This window comes from Eubalaena glacialis, chromosome 3 (assembly GCF_028564815.1).
Source record: "Eubalaena glacialis isolate mEubGla1 chromosome 3, mEubGla1.1.hap2.+ XY, whole genome shotgun sequence".
In the NCBI taxonomy this organism is placed as follows: Eukaryota; Metazoa; Chordata; class Mammalia; order Artiodactyla; family Balaenidae; genus Eubalaena; species Eubalaena glacialis.
In genome coordinates, this window is record NC_083718.1 from 66188070 (window position 1) to 66209356 (window position 21287).

General features: G+C 43.3%; 1 protein-coding gene across 2 annotated transcripts in view; it reads left to right on the plus strand.

The window, feature by feature from the left end:
* The window catches only part of ILDR2 (immunoglobulin like domain containing receptor 2), a 58163-nt gene that overhangs the window by 26537 nt on the left and 10339 nt on the right, over nt 1–21287 (plus strand). Inside the window, exons 4-7 of one of the 2 annotated variants that reach the window (XM_061183146.1) lie at nt 8594–8650; nt 11336–11482; nt 12604–12780; nt 20921–21034. In XM_061183146.1, the coding sequence (XP_061039129.1) occupies nt 8594–8650; nt 11336–11482; nt 12604–12780; nt 20921–21034 (495 nt within the window). The remainder of the gene's footprint in view (nt 1–8593; nt 8651–11335; nt 11483–12603; nt 12781–20920; nt 21035–21287) is intronic. The other variant, XM_061183147.1, reaches the window with a different exon arrangement.

Consider the following 21287-nt stretch of genomic DNA (forward strand, 5'->3'; position numbering starts at 1 on the left):
TACAAGGATTAGGTCACACAGGCCATTTGATGAAGTCTGGAAGGGTCTGGGGAACACCTAAGACTTGGATTAGGATCTGGATGGGCCTGGAAAGACTTTTGATAGTGTGACCTTATAATTTATTGTCCAAATTAGAATACTCTTGAGAGTGAAAAGGGGAGACTTTTAATAATTTATGTCAAGACAACAGGCATACTGGTGTGATGGTCACCCCATCTTTAGAGATGATCACCTGGAAAGTTCTGTTTTTGATTGAAGAGAACAGAAGATCCAGAGGAGCTGGGATCCAATTAGTTTCAGCTCACCTTCACCTGCTGCACCCTAGATGTTAGCTGGCATTCTAATTATTGGGACCTCGGGATGTGCACATCTCCATTCATTTACTAGAAGCAAAGGGGCCCAGCAAAGAGGTGGCGGTTTGCAGTAACAGTTGTTCACTGGAAAACGTGTGCTGAGGTTTCTGACGGGTAAACGATGTCCTTTAAGGTTCTTCACTGCCCTGGGTTGTGAAGAGAACAAACGAGGTGTTGAAGGCGGTGTTTGCCCTCCCCTCACCCCCAGCCGCCCAGTCCCGCTCTGTGACTGCTCTCCCCTCCCTCCCCCTGCTCCCTCGAAGCCTTTATCCCGCCTCACTATTTTTGCTTCACTTGTTGCTCATCACTGTGGGAGGAAACTCGGCCTTCAATTAGTGAGCATTCCTGAAGCCCGAGGTTGCCGTGGTTACCCAGGCGGGAGCTGGAGCAGCTGGGTCAGCCCGCCGGCCGCATTGTAGTCGACAGAGCCGGGAGGCGGCAAAAATGCGAAGCCGGTGCGCGGGAGGGAGGGGACGGGCCCCGCAGAGGGGAGGCCCTGGAGGCCCGCGGGAGAGCGGGTGTCGCCGAAAATCGGCTCAGCCCTGGAAAGAAAGAATGGCAGCCCTTGAAAGCCGGTCAGGAGACAGCCATGGCATTTTTCTCCAAAGCCAGCTGCCGCTCGCTATTCAAGTGTGCAGGTCTGAGTTCACACGGTGCAGTGCCTCAGAATTTGCTCTGGGAAATGCTCCATGCCCAAGCCCCTCACACCGAGAGGGGGCTGGCCACGGAGGAAAGGGCAGGAACTCTGACAATCCGAGACCTACCAAGCTGTGTGCCCCTCCGTGTCTGCCGTGGACCGCCTGGGCTTTTTGGGTTAAGGAAACTAGCCGTTCTTGATATCTTTGCACCTGAAGTGTCTGTGCAGGTCTGATGGTCGGAGCACAGGGAGCTCAGGAAATCACACTGGGCACCAAGAAACTCAATTTCCTCCTCGCATTAAATCCCACCCTGCTCCACATCATTTTGGAATCAAATCTAACTGTCTTAGTCATTTCATCTCAGGCCAAGTTGAGCATGTTATATTACTAATAACACTTTGCATCTACTCACTCTTGAGGGCTAGGGGGTTGGATCACTATAGCACTTTGCAAAGGCAGAGTGCTTTGCAATCATTTTTATTATTGTTTATTAGTTTATAGCAGCATGGTGAATGCCTTTTAATTAGCTCATACTGTGTTATGATGTATTCAGTAATCATTTTCTGGTCACAGCTTTAAAAGGTGCTGAAATTGTTAACCATCTCCAACACTCCTATATCCAAACATTATACTTTAATTATGTAAGTAGAGCAGTAATGCCACAGACACAAATTTCTGTGTTGCTCACTGCAGATACTAGGAGATTAGAAATGCTGCACATGTCTAACGTTTCTAAATTAAGAATAAGCAAAGCTTGAAGGGGAGTGAGATACTGGGGAAAAAAGATAGGGATGGGGGTGAGTAGACCCAGGTTCTACTCCTGGTTTATTAGTCAGCTGTGTGACTTTGGGTAAGATTCTTAAGCTCTCTGAGCCTCAGGTTCCTGAAAACATGGAGTGGGTTATGGATTAGATGACCTCTGAGATCCTTTCTGGCAATACAATCTGATTTTAGAATTCTGTGTGAATAGAAGTCAGTGCCTTAGGCCAAGCTTATAATCACTGCCAAAAAGCCTGAAGCATTTATTAACAGTTAATTGCAGATGGTCTGATACTACTCATTTTGTGGAGAGAATTCACTGTAAGAATTATTCACTATAATTTTAAGTGAGCTAAAACGAAAGGGACAAAAAAAGAAAAAGTACACACATGAAATGCTTAAATACATAGTTTACATATAAAAGAAAAGGAGGCTATATCCACATTTGTGATGGATAATCATAATCTTTATTTATTGAATGCATGGTTGCCATGGGAATATAGAATAAAAACAGGGATGTGTGTGCCCTTGGGAAATTTGCAATTTGGGGGGATTCCAAACAGCCATAGAAACAACTTTACACTTAAAAGGGCCAGAGAAAAACATCTGCTCTCCTCAAAGACTTAGGAGAGAAACCTTTTAGAGGGTTAGGATCTGAGAGATCAGGGGTGGATACAGTACATCCCTGAAAATGGATCCAGGGCATCTTAGGAAAGCTTGGAAGTGGGATGAAGCCGAGATGTACATTAAGCAGAAGGGAAAAGAAGGGAACCTCAAGAAGCTGGGGAAGAAAAACATTCTAGATCATCCTGAACAGAAGGTTCATTTGTATGATATATTGGCAAAACTGAAAAGGACTCCAAGTTAGTACGTTTCAAAGAAATGAATGGAGATAACTATGCTGTCAGCAGTGTTGACATCACAAGGACAAAGGAAGTATTGTTTTCCCTTCTTTTCATAAGGTCCAATGCATTAAATAATGTGTCTTTTGTCATCAAATAATTGAGTAGCAGATCTAGGATCTGAAAACAAGTTTGTCCTACATCTAGAACTTGGACTAATGATCAGAGCTTGGATTTAAGTTTTAAGACTAGAGACAAAAACCAATTTGGGGCGCATATTGTATCTCTCTGTAATGGCTGCCTTGAAAATACCCTAGCCTCGTGGCTTTCAGCTTGTAGGGGTGGGATGAGGTGGTGCTTCAATCCCCTGAGATAGCAAGATGGCATTTGGGGATATTCCAGTGAGTAGAGGATGCTCCTGGCATTGAGCCCTGAGTCCAGGGGTACTAAACATTCTCCAGTACATAGAATAGTGCTGAATGAATGAATGGTTCCTTCATATGCTCATTAAGAGTCCATTTGAGCTGGATAAAAGGCACGAACATGAGCAGTAAATCAGAAGTCCAGCCAGAAGCCCAGCATAGAAAACAATGGGGATTTACTACTGGGAAAAGTTCAAGGTCCTGACGGGTGAGGTGCCTCCTCATGCCACGCTGTTGGGGATGCAGAGGGGTTTCCATCCTGCTAGTGGAGGCACATGTAAAGGAATCACGGCAGCTGAGAGACAAGTGCTCTCATGAAACCGGGAGCATGGAGGAGGATGCAGCCTCTCGGGGCAGTATTCTTACACGGCTCTGTCGGAACATATTTCAGAGTCTTGTACACTGTGTGTGGTAAGAATTTGAGTGAAGCAGAAGATTGAGAAGTTCATTAGCTGGTTATCTTAGTAAAGAAGGTAAGTACATCCTGCATTGAGGGCCTGACCGGCCAAGAAAAGGGTATCAGAACCTTGGGGAAATGTCACTGGGACATGGTTTGTTGTGAAATATGTGAAGATAATGCCATGGGTAGGAGAGGAGTGGGAAACCAGGCAAGGACTGTGTCTCTGGGGGAAGGCCTCATGACTGGGGGAACCTGATGTCAAAAATGCAAAAAAAAAAAAAAGCTAATGAAAACAGGGGACTTGGCAGGAAGAAAGTCCTTTGACCTTGGTAAGTCATGTGACCCAGAAGCAGAGAAGTAAAGGTGAGTTCTTAGCTTCACACTGCTGGACAAGCTGCATGGGCGAGCCTGAGGCTTTCAAGCATAGGGATCAAGTCTTGTTCCTCTCTGCGTCTCCACCAGGCACAATATACATTTCTTTGTTGAATGAATGAATTGGAGACATTCCAGAAGTGAGCTTGTTCTCAGGAATATGTACCAAGAATTCAGTTGGGGATAACTTCAAGGTGTCAGTGGCAGAAAACAGCTGAAATAGGGAATTATATAGGTAAAATCTGTAAGTTGTTTTATTCAAAATGATTGTTTCTGCCCTCGTCATTCAACCCAAAATACATGAATGTTTTGGGCTATGATGTTTGTGACGGTATGGAATGATACTGACACTTGCATGTGTGTGTGTACAAACTAGTAGTATGCCTGATTCATTTGGTCTATTCATGTGGAAATTTCTTAAAAGTAACGGATTCTGCAAGGTTTGGGGAAAACTGTTTGAAGTGCTTACATGAAAACTGTATTTTCTACTCATAGTTGGAGCTGGGGTTTGAAAAGAGTAAATGTGGCTTTCTATTTGCTGGGTCTGTTTTCCATCCTTTTCTTAGACATTAAAGTGACTTGTAATTGCCACTCTAACTGAATCCTGGAAGAATGACAGTGATTCACAAGTGTTGGTAAAGTGCTGCTGAAATCTGGAATGTATTTACTGCAATTGTTTGGACTCTCTAACATCAGACCTTCATTGGATGTGACAGAATAGAATAGAGTAGAATAGGAAGAAAAGTTAGAGCATTTCTAACTGGCAACAGCAGTTTTTAGGAATTGTTAAGCAAGAAGCTGGAAGCAAAATGACTTTTAGAAATATAGGATTCCAGCATAAATTCACTTTTTAAAATGCCTTTAGCTCCAGGAAAATATAGGTCATGGTATAAAAGCCAGAGAGCTTTGCTCTCTCTCTCCCTCTCTACTGTTGACATAACATAGTGGTATAATCTGCTATCCCCAAACTCCTACTATGTTCTGAATTCTGAAGACATTTAATTTTACCCACTTTACTGCCAAAGTCTGTCACCCACACCACCCTGGGGCTAACACTACACGGGTGCATTATGGGAAGGCTTCACCATCTTCTGAAGTGTCAGCTATTGGCCGTTGCTTCAGGGAGAATGAGAAGCTTGATGTACGTCTTTCTGTTGGAGTGACAAGCTTTGTGAATCTCCTGTCCAAGTTTCTTATTTTAACTTTTTCAATTACACGTGTAAAAAAAATCTAAAAAATGAAAGCCCCTTCATTGTTCTTCCATGATGCCCATTCCAGTGCCCCAGAAATAAGGGCTAACAATTTGGTGTGTCATACTGTTGCTTTCAGATTTTAATTTGAACATAGGTGCCTACAGCTTATATTCACTAACATTCTGTGTGCAGAAGTAGTGTCAGAACACCATCAAGGTGTTGTTCTAAACAGCATGTGGGGATATCCAGCTTGTGTGTTTCATCCATCATAATTATATCTGTGTATATATACCCCGCAGTGGTTGCAAGCACATGACCTCTGGGTTCTATACAGTCCCAAAACATATTTTGTATGGCTTGTCCAGTGATTTTTAAAAATCTATGAACCAGTTGCCAACATTTGAAAATCAGGATATTTCACATAAAAATCTGGTATCTGGCTAATCTTGAAAAATAGGAAGATTTGCAACCCTGAAGACACATTTCTGTGAGGCAACAATTGGCTAGAGGTGCGTAGAAGCAGCCCCTACAGACACAATATGCCACTTGCCACACGCCCAGCTGCTCCCAGTTGTATTACATTTGACCAGCTGCACTTGTGTGCATTATCTACTGGTCCGTATAAATATATGGAATTGAGTTTGCAACTCTGATCACTGAGTATCAGATTTGAGAACTGAAAATGTTATGGATAGGGTGACCATATAAATAATTGTCCAAATTAGAACACTTTGGAATTAAAAGGGGTGCTATTAATAATTACACCAGGACAACAGGCATAAACCAGGACTGTCCCAGACAAACCAAGATGTATGGTCTCCCTATTTATGGATCTCTTCATTCAACCGCTTCATTTGACTAATGAGAAAATTGAGTCCTAGAAAGAGGAAGTAATCTGTCCATAGTGGTCACCAAGTAAACTAATGTCAAAGCTGCCTTCAGTACCCTGACTCCCAGTGCACTGCTTACTCCAATAGAACATGCTCTATATAATATGTGTGAGTACCATATCCTCCTTGAATGTATGGATTTTTTTATAGTTAATTATTATCACATAGCTAATTTCCTGTGAGAAATTGTATACAAATCGATAGCTTATACCATCAATAACATTTCTCTTATGAATGTAATTAATGATTTGGGCTACAGCACATATAAGGATGTTTAAAACAGTGGTAGGCTTGAGAACTAGAAAGTAAACACAATAAAAGCTTCTCATTTTGCTACATACAATAAGATATATTTAGAAGTACTAATTGTCCATATTAAAAAAAACACCATTAAGTAAGCATCTGATAACTGCCTTGCTAAAAGCACAGTATATTGACTTCTTTTTTTTTTAATATTGACTTCTTGATCATTGGCTGTTGGCTGTAATTAATACTAATTATGCCTTTAAGAGATGTCCAAGATCCCAAATTTCCAAATCCTTGACCACCTGTCTCTTGCCTTGTTGAGCTTCCAAGAGATATTTGTACAGAGAACATTCCATGTGAGACAAATGCATGCTCTTAATCACTTGCTTGGACTTTGGCCCCAAATCCCTGTCTGGTCGCCTATCCTAGGGAACTGGACTAGACCACGTGTGAGCTTTGGGGAACCTCCTAGCCTTTCATGTTGGCTTAGGCCAAAGGCTAGCCCATCTCTCCTTCAAGATGCCCTTTTCCAATGACCTACTTGGCTCCCACTTGTCTTTCCAAGAGACCTTGCAAGCACCAAACCACTCTTACCGTGTCAGCTGCACAAGATGGAAGACAGAAAGAAGGAAACCCTTCTTGCCAAAACCTAAAACAGAGCTAACTTCAGGACTTCCCTGGCAGTCCAGTGGTTAAGACTACCAGCTTCTACTGCAGGGGGCACGGGTTTGATCCCTGGTTGGGAAACTAAGATCCCACATGCTGCATGGCGTGGCCAAAAAAATAACTAAATAAAAAATAAAACAGAGTTAACGCAGTGGCCCACTCCATGCTTTCTTTTCCTTGGAATGTACTCTGGTACTGATTAACTTTTCAAATGTGGGACCATTACCCAGGCAGGAAACATGACTGGGACACATTTTACCACACTGGCCTTGTATAGTTGAGAAGAGCCAAGAAAAATAAAGTGAGCAAAGAGCCCTTTTACCTGACTCCCTAACACCTTGCCCCTGCTGCAGCATCCTCTCCTAGTGCATTGGAAGAACTTCTTTTTCTTTGACTTTTGGCAGAGCTGCTTTTCTATGGGGTGATTTGATAGAGGAGAGGATCAGTGACCAACTATGACCTTTAGACTCAAAATATAAACCACACATGGGTAACTTTTTCTCTAATGCACCTCAACAAACTTCAACAGGAAAAGTTGTTTTCTAATGAGCCAAAGAGACCAGACCCCTAGAGGTGTGTTTTCTAATAGTGATGTGTGGCTACAGAGCCTTTGAAGTATTAATATTTTGGCTACATTGGTACAAGTAAAAATATTATGAAGGTAATTTCATCTTTTTTTTAAAAAAAAACTTTTAATGTGATTACTAGAAAAGCTAAAATTACTGGTTACTCACATTATATTTCTACTGGACAGAGCTGTTCTAGAAGCATGTGTCATGCCCATAAGTGAAGTAAGATTCAGTTGCAGGCTTAGGAACCATAGTGACCTTTTGCCATCACAAGCCTCAAAGGAAGCGAGTTTGCTAGTTGTTTCCTAGTGCAACTTGTTTCTTAGCAAGGCTGCACTGTGATAGAGAGAACCTGGTACAGGGCAGAAGTCCTACTACAGCCTTTATATTTACCTGGATATGAGAACATGGTGGAAGCATTCAGCACTTCTTTCTGTATAAACCAGGCTAGTTTTTAAAAGGACTAACCTCCTCCCCAAACTCTTCCAGTGTGTTGTTTCCTGCATAGCTCTTTGCTTCTCAGAGCCCCGAGGGGCACCTGTTCTGACACCAGCCCTTAAGCTTCTGTGCCATATCACGCAGAAGGCACTTGGGTCCATACCACGCCAGCTGTGGGTGCCATATGGAAAAGCCATACCATATACATATGTACAGAGTATTTCTGAAGCCAGAAGGAGTGTCGAAGAGTGTATAACTGATCTAGCTTTATCATTTCCTTGCCTTTGAAAACTTTAATCATTGAAATATCTTTAGGCTATAAATAGAATCATGTAGGGAGATAATTCTGAGTTAAAACCAAATATGTACTTTTGTTTTTATATGGACATGGGACTGTGTATGGATGTATGAAAATGTAGGTTGAACGTTTGGATACAGACGGGTTTGACTTTCCAATAATATACGTGGAGTAGGATGTATAAATGAATGGAGATGGTATACGTCAGTCTGCTCAAGCAGGGTTTTTCATATTTGAAGCAGAGACTTCCTCCTTCTATAATAGTTGGAGAGAAATTTCTGTTTCTGCCTCTGCCTGGTTTAGGTGCAGAGTTCTTAGATGGCTGCCAAAGACTGATGGAGAAGGTCATTCTCTTGACTGAGCCCAGCCTTGGTGATGTGCGTCTCATGACACAGACAGCATGGATCAATGGCCCCATGTAGGGATGGTGCTAACTGGAGCTAGGCTTCAGGCTGTGTTTTTCCTTTGGAGTAACCTCTTTACTTCTTTTCCTTCCACTTCTTTTAGGCAGGACAGGGCTGCTTGCTGATCTCTTGCCCAGTTTTGCTGTGGAGATTATGCCAGGTATTCAGTCATTTAACTCTGTATTTGCTTAATTTGCTATCCCTCCATCTGTCTTGCTTCTGCATTAGTTACTAATTGCTCCTTCAATTTATTTGTACATTTGTCTATATATGTCTGTGGTATTTTTCAGGATGAATTAAGCCCATTGGAAGGGCCTTCAAATTGTATTTCTTCTGTTACTAGGCCCTAAAAGAATAATGGTAATTAAAAATAGGCTGAGATGGGGACCCAGTCCTTCAGTGTCAGGTATGCAGGCCTTTTCGCAATCTCAGTACCTCAGCTGCACCCAGATAGCTATAAGTATCCTTAACGGAGTGGTTATTAATCTGCATTCCTTATTCCCTAAGTTTTATGTTTACCCATTCATTAGTGTACAACCATGTTACTCTGAATTGCCTTTTATAACTTTATCAAAACATTTTTTCAAACCTTATGAAAGCTATGCACCCCTTCTCCCTTGAAAAGTACACATTTAGAGATCTACATTGCTTTGTATACAATTTCAGGGGCTTCTTGGCCCCCTAAGTCGCTGGGGTCCATGGACCCTATGTCAAGGACACCTGCACCAAATGTACACCTCTGTCTTTTTTTGTAGCTTCTGTTGAACATACCAGCTAGACAAGCCAACATCAGTTTGATGCTGCACTATAGCCCATCATGGAAGGAGGATTAGAGAGAAACAAGAATGAACTATGGGAGAGGACATATCCAAAGGCAGGGAATAGGAAAGGATATGATTCAGCCTTGCTTTGGAGAGCTTCTGCCAAAGGGTTAAGAGCTGCTTCATAATTGAGAGCAAAAGAGAGAAACAAAATAATCCTGGCGATTGGTTTTGACTTGATTCAGGTTTTAAGAAGCATCCAGAGCCTTCACAGTTGAGCTTCACTAATTATTCTTCCGTGAATTCTCCTGATCCTTTCCCATTAGCTGGCCAACCCAAATACAGACATTCTTTTTACTGATGTTGATCCCAAGGACGCAAACAGATATTTCTTTGTGATCCACCTTATCCAGAGTTCCATCAATTTGTACGCATTTGCTCATCACAAAAAAACAATGTTACACTGCATTGCTTCATACTAGATGTTATATCCCGCAGTCCCAAGGAAAAGTTACTGTATTTTTCATATCTGGTCCTGGTCGCCTGAATTTCTCTCCCTTTTGACTGCAAGAATCCTTTCATGGATAACATTGTTTCTCCAAGGTAACCTGCCAGTCTTTTATCCTTGACTGCCTGACCCGAGTTGTAGCCACCATACCACACAGCTCATCTCATCCTCAGGGCCCATATCTATCTCAGGCCGCATTGTGTTATTATGTTAGTGCTAAGGCACAGGCCAAATGCTCTCCAGAACATTCTAGCTGGGCACAAGGCCTTCTCACTTCCTTCCTGAATAGAGGGTGACCTGGTTATTTTGAATGTGTTTCTGATGGGTGAGTGAGGAGGACCATTCAGGAAACGTAAGTTGTTTGTTTTCTCTCTGAGGAAATTATGTTCTAAACAAAGGTCAAATAACTTTATCATTATCACAAAACCCTTTATATAACCAAAATATCATATTCTCAAGCTCCAACTGAATGTCCCATTTCACTGAAGGAATATTTAATAACTAAAATTCAAACAAAACAATGTGTACTTGAAGCTGATTGCAAAGGGAATTTTGGGAGATGGTTTGCAATCAAAATGAATTGCTTTAATCTTTTGCTTTGAAAGGAAATCATGGCTCATTCCAGTCCATCCCAGGCCCCCAGTGGGACATTGGATCCTATAGCCAAGTCCCAAAAGCATGACATCAGGTCACTCCACGGCCACAGTCATTTTTATCTAAGCCAAATGGATTTGTTTCCTTTCTCTTAATCTCTTGGATGGGCAAATGAATTAAATTCACGTTCAGCCTCTGGCAGAGCTGTGAAAACAGCAGACGTTAACAAACATGGTCAGATATACACGTGAGAGCCTTCCCAGCCACCACAGTCCTGAGCCACTTTAGTCCGTGGCTGTGCTGGCTGTGTAGCGTGGTCAGCTGGAGTGTGATCAAACCATTCTTGGGGAATGGGGACAGTTTCTTCTCTTCGGAGCCTATGTCTCTAGTTTTCTTTAGCAAAGGGTTTTGATCTCAGTCCTGATGCTGAGTACAGGAAAGATGTTAAGAGGCAGTCAGTAGGGAAAGCAGATGAATACACAAGGGACCTGGACCACCTAAATATGTTCTGATTTAGACCATATAGACATAGAGAACTTTTTCTCAGGACTTAACACTTTTAGGGACAAGATTAACTTGGCTACAAAAGATACGAATTCACAGAACCCACCACTTTATAGCTCAGCAAGCAAAGTTCCCCTCTACCTAGCCAGGAATCTCTGCTCTTGTCCCATACTTGTTCTGACACTACAGTTGGTAAGGTAAGCCCTTTCTCCAGGAAGGGGCCCTAAAACTCCCCCATCACTTGGTACTGGTCATTATGTGTGCTCAGTATGACCCCGGTAACCTTCCTTGCTCTCCACGCCCCAGCCCTGGGAGGGTCTGCCCTTCTCACTCTCAGAGTTCCTCCGTAGTTTGGGGGCTCTGTGCCCTGTTACGAGATACTGTCTTCCCCCAGGTCCCTCCCACTCACTCGTCTCCCAGGGAGACACTGATGAGAGGGTGCCGCCTCGAGTGTGGGTTTCTCTGTGCGTCCTTCCAGAGTGGGTGTTTGTTGGCCTGGTGATCCTGGGAGTCTTCCTCTTCTTCGTCCTGGTGGGGATCTGCTGGTGCCAGTGCTGCCCTCACAGCTGCTGTTGCTACATCCGCTGCCCCTGTTGCCCAGATTCCTGCTGCTGCCCGCAGGCCTGTGAGTAAAGTGATGAGTGTGGAGACGTAGAGTGATCAAAAGAAACGTCACCTTTCCATCAGACAGCTATGTGCCCTGAGCGCCTTCTCCACCACCTTTCCTTCCACCCCAAAAGCGATCGTTCCAGACTCACCTCTGCTGGGAGCCCCCGGCTTCCTGAGATGACCATTCTTGTTTGCCTTCTCACCTACAGGCACCTCTCCATGCTTCTGATTTACACCTATCACCCCTGCATTTGGAATCCTCACTGACACTATTGCTGAAAGGAAGGGCAGGTTCAGGATGGTGAGGTTGCGGGGTAAGGCTTTTGCCCTCTCCTCGGGCATCCAAACTAGAGAAAACCTTCTCTGGTCATGCCTTGTGCGTGCAGAGAACTCCTCTTGTTTACCAACAGCGTGTGCAAACCACAGCCTTTGGGTCCCATCCAGACACAGATGAGTTGTATTTACTCCTATGACAAAATGGTCCACAAAGGAACTAGTCCTCCTTTGGGGATTCACAATTTTACCTCCCTGGCCAAGCCCATATAGGCAGTAAGTTTGGCACCCTGCCATAAACATCTTGCAGGAGAGAGACACCATGTGTATCTTTCGTATCCTTAGGGACACAGCAGTTTCCGCGCGAGGAGTCAGATTGTTTGCTCTGCTTTTGAGCTCACAGAGTGGGGCCGTGTGTCAGCACATAGCTGGCTTTGCCTCTCTAGAAGAGGTTAGGCGCCTCCTGGAAGCAGCCCTGGGCAGCCCCAGTGCTAGGCCTCCTCCAGAGGGGCTGAGGCAGCCTGCAGCAACGTGGCTAAGAGTGGGCTGCTGCTGTCACAGGGGAGGCTGCTGTGACAGCTCCCAGCACTGCTTAATTACGCAGTTGCCAGGTACTACTAAACACTGTAATTCCTTATGTCATCGCTGGAGGAGTCCAAGAGAGTGGGGGAGAGGGGTTCCAATGAATCAATTCAGGACTAGTAGAACACACACACACACACACACACACACACACACACACACACGCCCGCGCCCGCGCATACATCCAGGAGCTCCCTCAAGCACACCCTCAGGAATTTTTGGTGTGAGGGTTGTGGAGGGTGGGATGATGTAATCTCTCTTGCTCTTCATCTCCCTCCACAGTGTATGAAGCAGGGAAAGCAGCAAAGGCCGGGTACCCTCCCTCTGTCTCCGGTGTCCCCGGCCCTTACTCCATCCCCTCTGTCCCCTTGGGAGGAGCCCCCGCATCTGGCGTGCTGATGGACAAGCCGCATCCACCTCCCCTGGCACCAAGTGACTCCACTGGAGGAAGCCACAGTGGTAAATCTAGTTCCCGACTGCCCTGCCCCATGCTCCTGTCCGGCTTCCACTCTGGTTCCTTACTGATGAGAACCATCAGTTTGGTGATGCTTCTTTGGACGATGATTATCTCCATTCTGGGAATGGGAGCCTGCCAGCTGTATCAGATATCTCCTGGAATGCATGCCAGGCTTTCCAAGGGCTGCAGGACATAGCTGCCCCTTGCTTTCTTCCCAGGCTCCTCAATAACTAAAATTATAAGAGAAAGAGGCAAGGTGTACCCCTTGCATGTTGATCATTCAATTAATAAATAGTTATCTCTTCCCTACTTAGCGCTCAGGACTCTACCAGGTACTATGAGGAACACTCAGAAGTGTAGGACAAGGTTTGTCTAACAAGCAGTGTGGCCCAGCCAGGGAAAGAAAATGGACCTTTAGTGGGACAATTAGATGCTAAAGCGTATGGTACTGGGAGTTCAAAGCAGAAAGAGCTGGGATGGTTACAAAGTCTTCAGGGAAGAGGGGAGATTAGAGCTGGGCCTGGAGGAATGAGAAGGATTAGGAAAGCAGAGACACACACAGGCCAGCACGGTGGAAGCCCAGAGCTAAGAGAACACAGTGTGTGTATTTGACAGTGTCTAGCTTGTCTGTCTGACTGGAAGACAGTGGAAGAATATGGTGGAGCCAGATTAGGGAGGGCCTTGAAACCCCTCCCAGAAGAGCTGGGGCTTGGTGCCATAGCAAATGAGAGCCACTGCAGGCAGGTTGCTGAGTGGAGAGATGACATGTTGACAAAGCGAGTGGTAAGTAGGCGAGAGTAGAATCAGAGACCTTGAGCTGAGGTGTGACTGAAGTGGGACATGTGAGTGTCTGGATTATGATGGAGATGATGGGCGTTGAAATGAGTGGATGAATCTGAGAGATGCTTTGAAAGAGCAAGCAGTTAGATGTTAGGAGGCTTCAGAATGAGCCCAGTTGTCTAGTGGTGCATATCCTAGACAGAAATGAGATAACTGGTAAGGAGAGTTTATTTGGATGAAGATTAGCCCCATTGAGGGCATGATGAATTCGAGGTTATAGGCAGGGGTAGAGGAGTATAGAGGCATTAAAATGTAGCTTTCCTGGAGGCATCTGAACAGGACTACAGAGTAGTAAAGGTTAGAACTGTGTATGTAGGATGTTTAGGAGGTGATTTTTAAATCCCTAGGTGTGAATGAGCCACTAGGGTTGATGAAACAGACATTTCTCCCCTGGAGGTATCTGGATGGCCTTCAGTGGGGAGCAAGGACGAATGTCTAGTCCATTTAATGAACTGTCAATGCTCCACCCTGGAAGGAGTGGATATCCTCAGTGAGTAATTGGTATTTGTGTTTTTTCTCTCTCAGGAACTATTAGCAGAATTCTGACGTCTGAGATTGGGAATGAGTCACAGACTGAGAAGTAAAAGTTAATGATCAAGGACACACAGGGTATTAGAGAGATAAAGACAATACAGTCCATTTCCCCGAAGGATGGAGTGGGCAAAAGAGGCATTAATAGGACTTGTCTCATGCTCTGTTTGCAGCTTGCCTTTTCCCCCCAATCTTCTGTCTCCTTCCTTCCCATCAGAACCCTTTCCCTCTTACTTTTTATTGAATAGATTCTCATAATACAATGACTCTTATTCATAGAATGGCAAATACTTCTTCTCTCCTGTTTTCAACCTGTTTCCAGTTCCTGCTTTTGCATGCAGTTCAGTCATTTTGGCTCCATCCTGCCATACTAACCAACTGCAATTAGAAGTGGCTTAAAAAATAGAAAAAAAAATATTATTTCACATAGCAGGAAATTCCAAGGTAAGGTGGTTCTGGGGTTGGTTAATGGAACAGTTCAGGTGGCATCACTGAAGGACCTAGTTCTTTCCATCTTTTGTTCTGGCATCCCGAGTGCATCCTCTGTCCTCCCGGGCTGGCTCCCCTCCAGATTCCATGATGACTGCCACAGTCCCAGATACTAAATGCATGCAGAGATGGAAAAGTTATGCTCCTGCCTTGTGCTCCTTTTCTCAAGAGTGAGGAAAACTTTTCCAGAAGCCTCTTCCCCTTCCAGCAGACTTCTCCACGTAGTTTTATTGGCAAGAATTGTGTCCTGTCTCCATTCTTAAACCAGATTGGCTTGGACCAACCAAGACTCATCTGTTAGGCCAAAACACCTATTCACCTTGGAAATGAACAAAGTCAGGATTCTGTTAGCAGGGGAAAAGGGGAGAATGCACAACCAGTGTTGGCCAAGCTATTCTGGCTCATGTGATCATTTTCTGGCTCGTTGAGTCAGGAGTGAGTTCTTCATGATCCTCACTGGGCACATTTCTGTACTCATGGTCCCATGGCCAGAATTACTGATGGCATTTGGCTATTTCTCCTTTAAGAAAAATGGTTTAAGCCACTGTTCCATGTAGATTGTTCTTTAAAGAATGTTAGAAGTGTTAAGAAATGCTGATTTATAAAGATGTAAATTTAGCCTATTTTTTATTTTTATGCTACTTCAATTTTAGGGTAATCATCTAGCAACAGTAATTTTTCAGATTACATTTGTACACAATACTCTTTTGAACACTCTGTGTAGTTGAAAAGGCATCTTTGATGAGCTATGTATAGTATAGCCAGTTAGTTACCGAATGGGCAAGAGATAGGAGGCACCCTGATTCCTTCTCCCATTCTTCACAGCAGCTACCTGCTATGTTTCTTTGTTACCTCTGTTACAAAAAAAGATGATTGTCTCCTCCTGTCCTGCTCTGGAGCCATCCCCTTCAGCTTTGTCAAGGTTCTCTCTTTACTGAATCTCCATACCCCACCCCATTCCCACCTCACGTCTCCAGCCTTTCCTTCTTTAGCGACTCCTTCCTATCAGCATTCAAAACACACTCGTATCTCTCCCATTAAAATACAACAATTTGCAAAAACCCTACATTCCTCTGATGCTACTTCCCTATCCACTTTATCCTCTTCACAGCCAAACTCCCTGATAGAGTTTTGAATCTTTAATGTCTCCATTTCCTCTCCTCAACTAACTTCTGTCTTGCTAGTGCTTTCACCACTCCAAAGATCAGCTCTTGCCAAGATCGCCTTATTGCTGACTCTAATGGATGCTTCTCAAAGCTTGCCCCCTTGACTTCTCAAAAGCACTTGCCACCCCTGACAACGCACTCGTATTTCTTTGCCCTCCTCAACACTGTACTTTGTAGTTTTTCCTACAGTTTTCACTGTATGCTGGCTGTTCTTTCTGTGCACATCCCCCAGATGTTGGTGTTCCTGTTTGTGCAAGGTCCTCTGCCTGGGAAATCTTATCTAGTCCATGGCCTCAGTCATCATCTATATGCTGATGGCTGCCAGTCTTTATCTCCATCCTCTCTCCTGTTCCTCAGTCCCATATATCCACCTGCCTTCTAGACATATCCACCTTAATGTATTACAGGCATTTCCAGCTCAACCTCTATCTAGGAAATGGAATTAATCTGCTGTTTCTCAACCTCAAACCAACGCCTACATTTCTTATTTTCAGTGGATGGCACCGTTATCTACTTAGTAGCCCAAACCAGAAGCAGGGACTTGATCCTTATCTCTTCCTCTCCCTTACTTCTCTCATCCAACTGGTCACCAAGTCCTTCAGATTGGACCTCAAAAGAACCTTGAATTGGTCCATCTCTACTCAACCATCCTAGTCATTGCCACCATCTTCTCCCACCTTGATTAATGCAATTATCTTTTCCCTTGCTTGAATCCATTTTATTTTCACATCTACCTGGTCTCCACTCATCCTTCTTGCAAAAGAATTGAATAGGCAAGTAGGGTTCTGAAATGTCATTTTTCAAACTAATAAGGATGTGTGTCTATATATATGCCTACTCTATGTATACAGAGAATATGCAAATTTTAAGCATCACTTCTCCCACAACTGAGCTGCTGTCACCCTGGGGGTGGAATCTGGCAGCTGTTCCATTATCCATAAACAGCCTTCCTTAGCTTATTAAGATAGGACAGGAAGAACAAGGCTATATCCATGGATATCTGCCTTACAGACTTCTTTTGCAAGTTTTACAAATTGGATTTGGCTTTAAAGGGGAAATTAGCTGAAAAATAGTTGAGCCTTAATTGGGTCAGAAGTATCAACTCAAATCTTTTAACAATAAGAATTTTTGAAATTATAGTTTGGCATCAAAATGAATATCCCAATAGTCCCTCTCCAGTAAAAATCAAAGTTGGCAAGGCTAATAAATTAGAGGAGCTGAAGTATGAAAATCCACACCAACCAAAGGACTTGGACCAGACTGAACTTCAAAAGAGAAATAAATCATCCATCGACCCTAAACTGAAATATCACCAGGAAAAAAGTCATTTTCCAAAAAATGCTGGTCTTTGGCCAATAATGTAGGACATTTCTTATTAAAATATTGCCACACATCAGAGACTTCTCTGATCTTCAGACAAATTACAGATAAAAATCGGCCTGACACCATTCTATTTGTTTTCAAATCAAGAAAAATTTAATGAATGCATACCAATTTTCTCTCAAGGGGTTTACGGTCCAGCAGAGTGGTTTCTGGGGGCTTGTGAATGGAAATAAAATGAGTGAAAAATAGGAGCATATGATAAGACTGTTCTCTGATGCCAGCTCAGAGAAGGAAAAGTCTCATCTGCTTGGAGGGATCAAGAAAGGTTTTCTGTGCTCCTGAGCATATACGTGACACAGAGCCAGGTGCTACCAGATGAGAGAATTAGTTATAGTGTGCCACTCATCGAATATACAGCTTTCAATTAAAAAAGGAAAACCAACACCTCTTAAAGGGAGAAGTGCCTAGCTTTTTAGCTACTGAAACCAAACGGATGATGCCTCTAAAGTCTAAACATCAATGCTCTGCCTCTGTCCTTTTTGACAAAGTAGAGGGATTAAGATTTCTGAGGTCATGAGCTGGTGTGACTGAGAAATCAAAGCTGAAAGTATCTAGTACAGTGGTGTCTCTTTATAATGCCAGTACTGAAAGGCGAAGCTGCCATCGTCATTTGAGGCTGTGAATAGTTACTGTAACTTTTCAGGGGCATGATAGCCTATGCATACATGATCAAATCTGTCTCATAATGAGGAGTGCAATTTGTCATAATGACACAGAAAGCAATCTAAGCGCCGGTCCAAGTTGCAGTTAAGGGAGCAGTTTCCAGCTGTTGCTCAGGATGGCAGCCATCTCTCATTGCCAGGGGACAGCTGGTACATTGTTCCCTATAGCAATACTCTTCCCCCCTTTATCTCAGTATTACTGAATGTTTGCTACACAGTGCTTCACATATTAAGAACACCTAGATAAAGCCACAGCTGCAGGTAGAGTAGACCCTTCCCTAATGCCTATAAACATGCTCATTTTCTTTACTGAAAAATAATCATCAATAAAACAACAAAACTTACCTAAACCTTGCTGCTCCCTCAAGCTACCATTCAAGCCTTCCCCTTCCTGGTGAAAATTCTCCAACAAACCCATCACATGGCCTTTTCTGCCTTACTTTGTAATTCTTTGTAATGTAGTTTTTATTCCTGATTTTCATTCATTCATTCATTCGTACAAACACATGTGTTTTGAGTGTCTGCAATGTGTCAGGTTCTATGCTAGGTGCTCAGGTTGCAGAGATAAACAGAGAGAACTGGTCCTTGACCTCAGGAAGTTTACAATCTAGACAGGGAAACTACTGAAAATACTCTTTCTAAAGAAAGCGTTAACCCTACCCCCAGCCCCAGGCTGGCATCAGTTCAGCACAAGCAAACATTTAAGTGCATACTATGCATAGAGCACCATCCTGGGCTTTACACTGAGCTAGAATGATAAGCACTCTTTTCCCTCAAGAATCTTTGGGAGGATTCGACATTTATACAAATCATTTGAAACCAATGAGAATATATTAAGGGCCATGATGAAAGTTCAAAGTAAATGATTTGTAAGTTAGGAGTGGGATAGAGAGAGAAGGGAGAGAACTTTTTCTAGCTAGAGAAAAAGAAAGCCTTTTGGATGAGGTGTCATTTGAGCTGCCCCTAATAATTACAGAGAACTCAGAGGGCTCCACTGATTTGGTCTTTGTTGTCTCCTTTCTTTTTTCTTTTTCTTTTTGGTTTATATATTTGTCTTTTCCCTAGGAGATTATTTAAAAGGTGAAAAGTATTAGCTGTATCTTATAGACATGAAAACTGAGTCCTGGATAGGTCACCACTTATTTGAGGTCCCTCAGTAAAGCCAGCGACATGCCTACAAGATTCCCAGTTCCCCATTTCCCAGCCCTGTGTTTCATCCATCAGACATAACTGCCTCAGAACAGACATAGCAGTTCTGTGGGATAATTGCATTTTAAGTGAACTGTCTGTACTATGTAAACACCTCTGCAGAGATGGAAGAGTGTGTAGCTTGATAAATAAAATCATTTCTGCTAATAATTGCTTCTGCGTAGGGATTATGGATCTAACCTCCAGGAGAAGGTGTACTAAAAAGCATGTGTTGAGATTAATTTTTTTTAAGTAATTCCACAATTGGAGCTGAATGTGGACTGCCCATCCTGTTCTCATATAGAAAACCAGTGCACCTGCAAATGGATGTGTGGGCGTCTTCCCAGTCTTCAGTGCCAGGGCTGTGATTAGAGTCTGTGGAAGATGATATTTTAATCTACCATGTACATGCTTGTGTGGGGGGCTCTGTCCACAGCCAGGGTAACATGACCAGAGTGCAGAAAGCAGGATTTTCTCCAGAGGTGCATGCAGTCATATGGTTTCTTTATGGTATCTGCCCTACTCTGGGAACAGAGAATATTGGAGGTGGGTCACTTGCTTCCATCCCACTGTGCAGTCCTGACGGGCTGTAAGGTAGGACCGTGCCTCAGATGACACTGCCTGTGGCACACCGAACAGCATTTTCTACTCTGGGCTCTTCCTTTTTGTCTTCCTCTCCTATCTCTCCATACTGTCTCTGCTCCTAGACTCCAGAGAGGCAAGATGCCCAGTGTGGTTGGGCTTCAGTCAGACTACATGGTTCCAGACCCAGAACTACCACTTATTCCTGAGGAAGTTATGAAACCTCTCTGAACCAAAGTGTCCTCAACCATGAAATGTGGCTACTAACAGTTAACTTCCTTATGTAGTTGTGAGGAATCAATGTCCATGTAGAGCATTTAGCACAGTACCTAGCACATTTCAGTTCCCAATTAAGTGTTGTCTATTACCCTTATTGTTCTGTCGCCATCCCATTCCTTTCACTCTTTCTTGTTTTCTCTTTCTCTTATCTGTGAAGATTGGACCTGCCCGTGTCTGATCACCCTTGGGGCTGGTATTGGACTCGACTGATGCTTAAGTGACATGGGGCTTCAACAGCCTTTGTCCCTGACAATATGAGTGATGGGAATGTAGAAGATGGTATTATCTCTCATGCTTTAGTTTGGTTTTTTATTAAGCCCTGAAAATAACACCTGCCTGTAACTACATAGCAGCAGGTTGAATTAATCATGTCAAAAATATGGTAGTCCCTTTCCTAAGAGGAAAATGCTAAAGAAATAATAATGGATCCATAATTAGTAATCCATGTATTTTGCATTTTATTTTGTACTAATGTGTATAAAGCCTATAATCTAATATTAGCTCTCATGCATCACCTAGTTATGGAATTTTTGCACAACCTCCCAAGCAACTAGAGGCTTTTAGGCCACCTGTGTCAAGGTCCCTGATGTTTGGGTATCTGTTTTAAAGCTACATGTGCTTCCACCAGGTGAAGGTATGATCCTCAGACTGTAGAGTGATCTACAGCCCTAGTCTAGAAAGTGGTCTTTTTCTAGTGTGACTGTACTCCCCCAAACTTTGAGAAGATGAGCTTTAAGTAGAGCTATAAGAGGTCAGGAGGTAGGAAGCAGAGGTTAACAAATGACTAAAAATATACTGTAATAGAATTTTGTTGTTGACCTGCCAATCCTCCATTCTAATGGAACCATCTGATAAAGGGGATCTCGCGTATGGTTCCATATATAGAACTACAGGTTACTATTTCTGGGTGATTTCAAGAAGAGTTGTTATTAGTGGGACCCATGTTTTCTACTTGGTAAAATAAATGGAAGCTGCCTTCTCCTGATTTTTTTCACCTCACCTTCTTGTCTATTTCTCAACAGTTCGCAAAGGTTACCGGATCCAAGCTGACAAAGAGAGAGACTCCATGAAGGTCCTATACTATGTCGAGAAGGAGCTGGCTCAGTTTGATCCAGCCAGAAGGATGAGAGGCAGATGTGAGCATCTGTTAGTTTTATGTGATCTGTGCATCATGCTAAAGGGGATTTGGGGGTGACCATATGTGAGCAGGCCTGAGCTTTCAGGGTCAGAACTAGTAGGGGTGCTGGTGATACCACCCTAAAGAAAGTAGCTTTGAGTACATAGAGGAAAGAAAAAACGGATTCTGGTATGAAGAACAGAGCAATCACAGGGAACTATATTCAATATCCTGTAATAAACCATAATAGAATTAAAAAAAAAATGAATAGA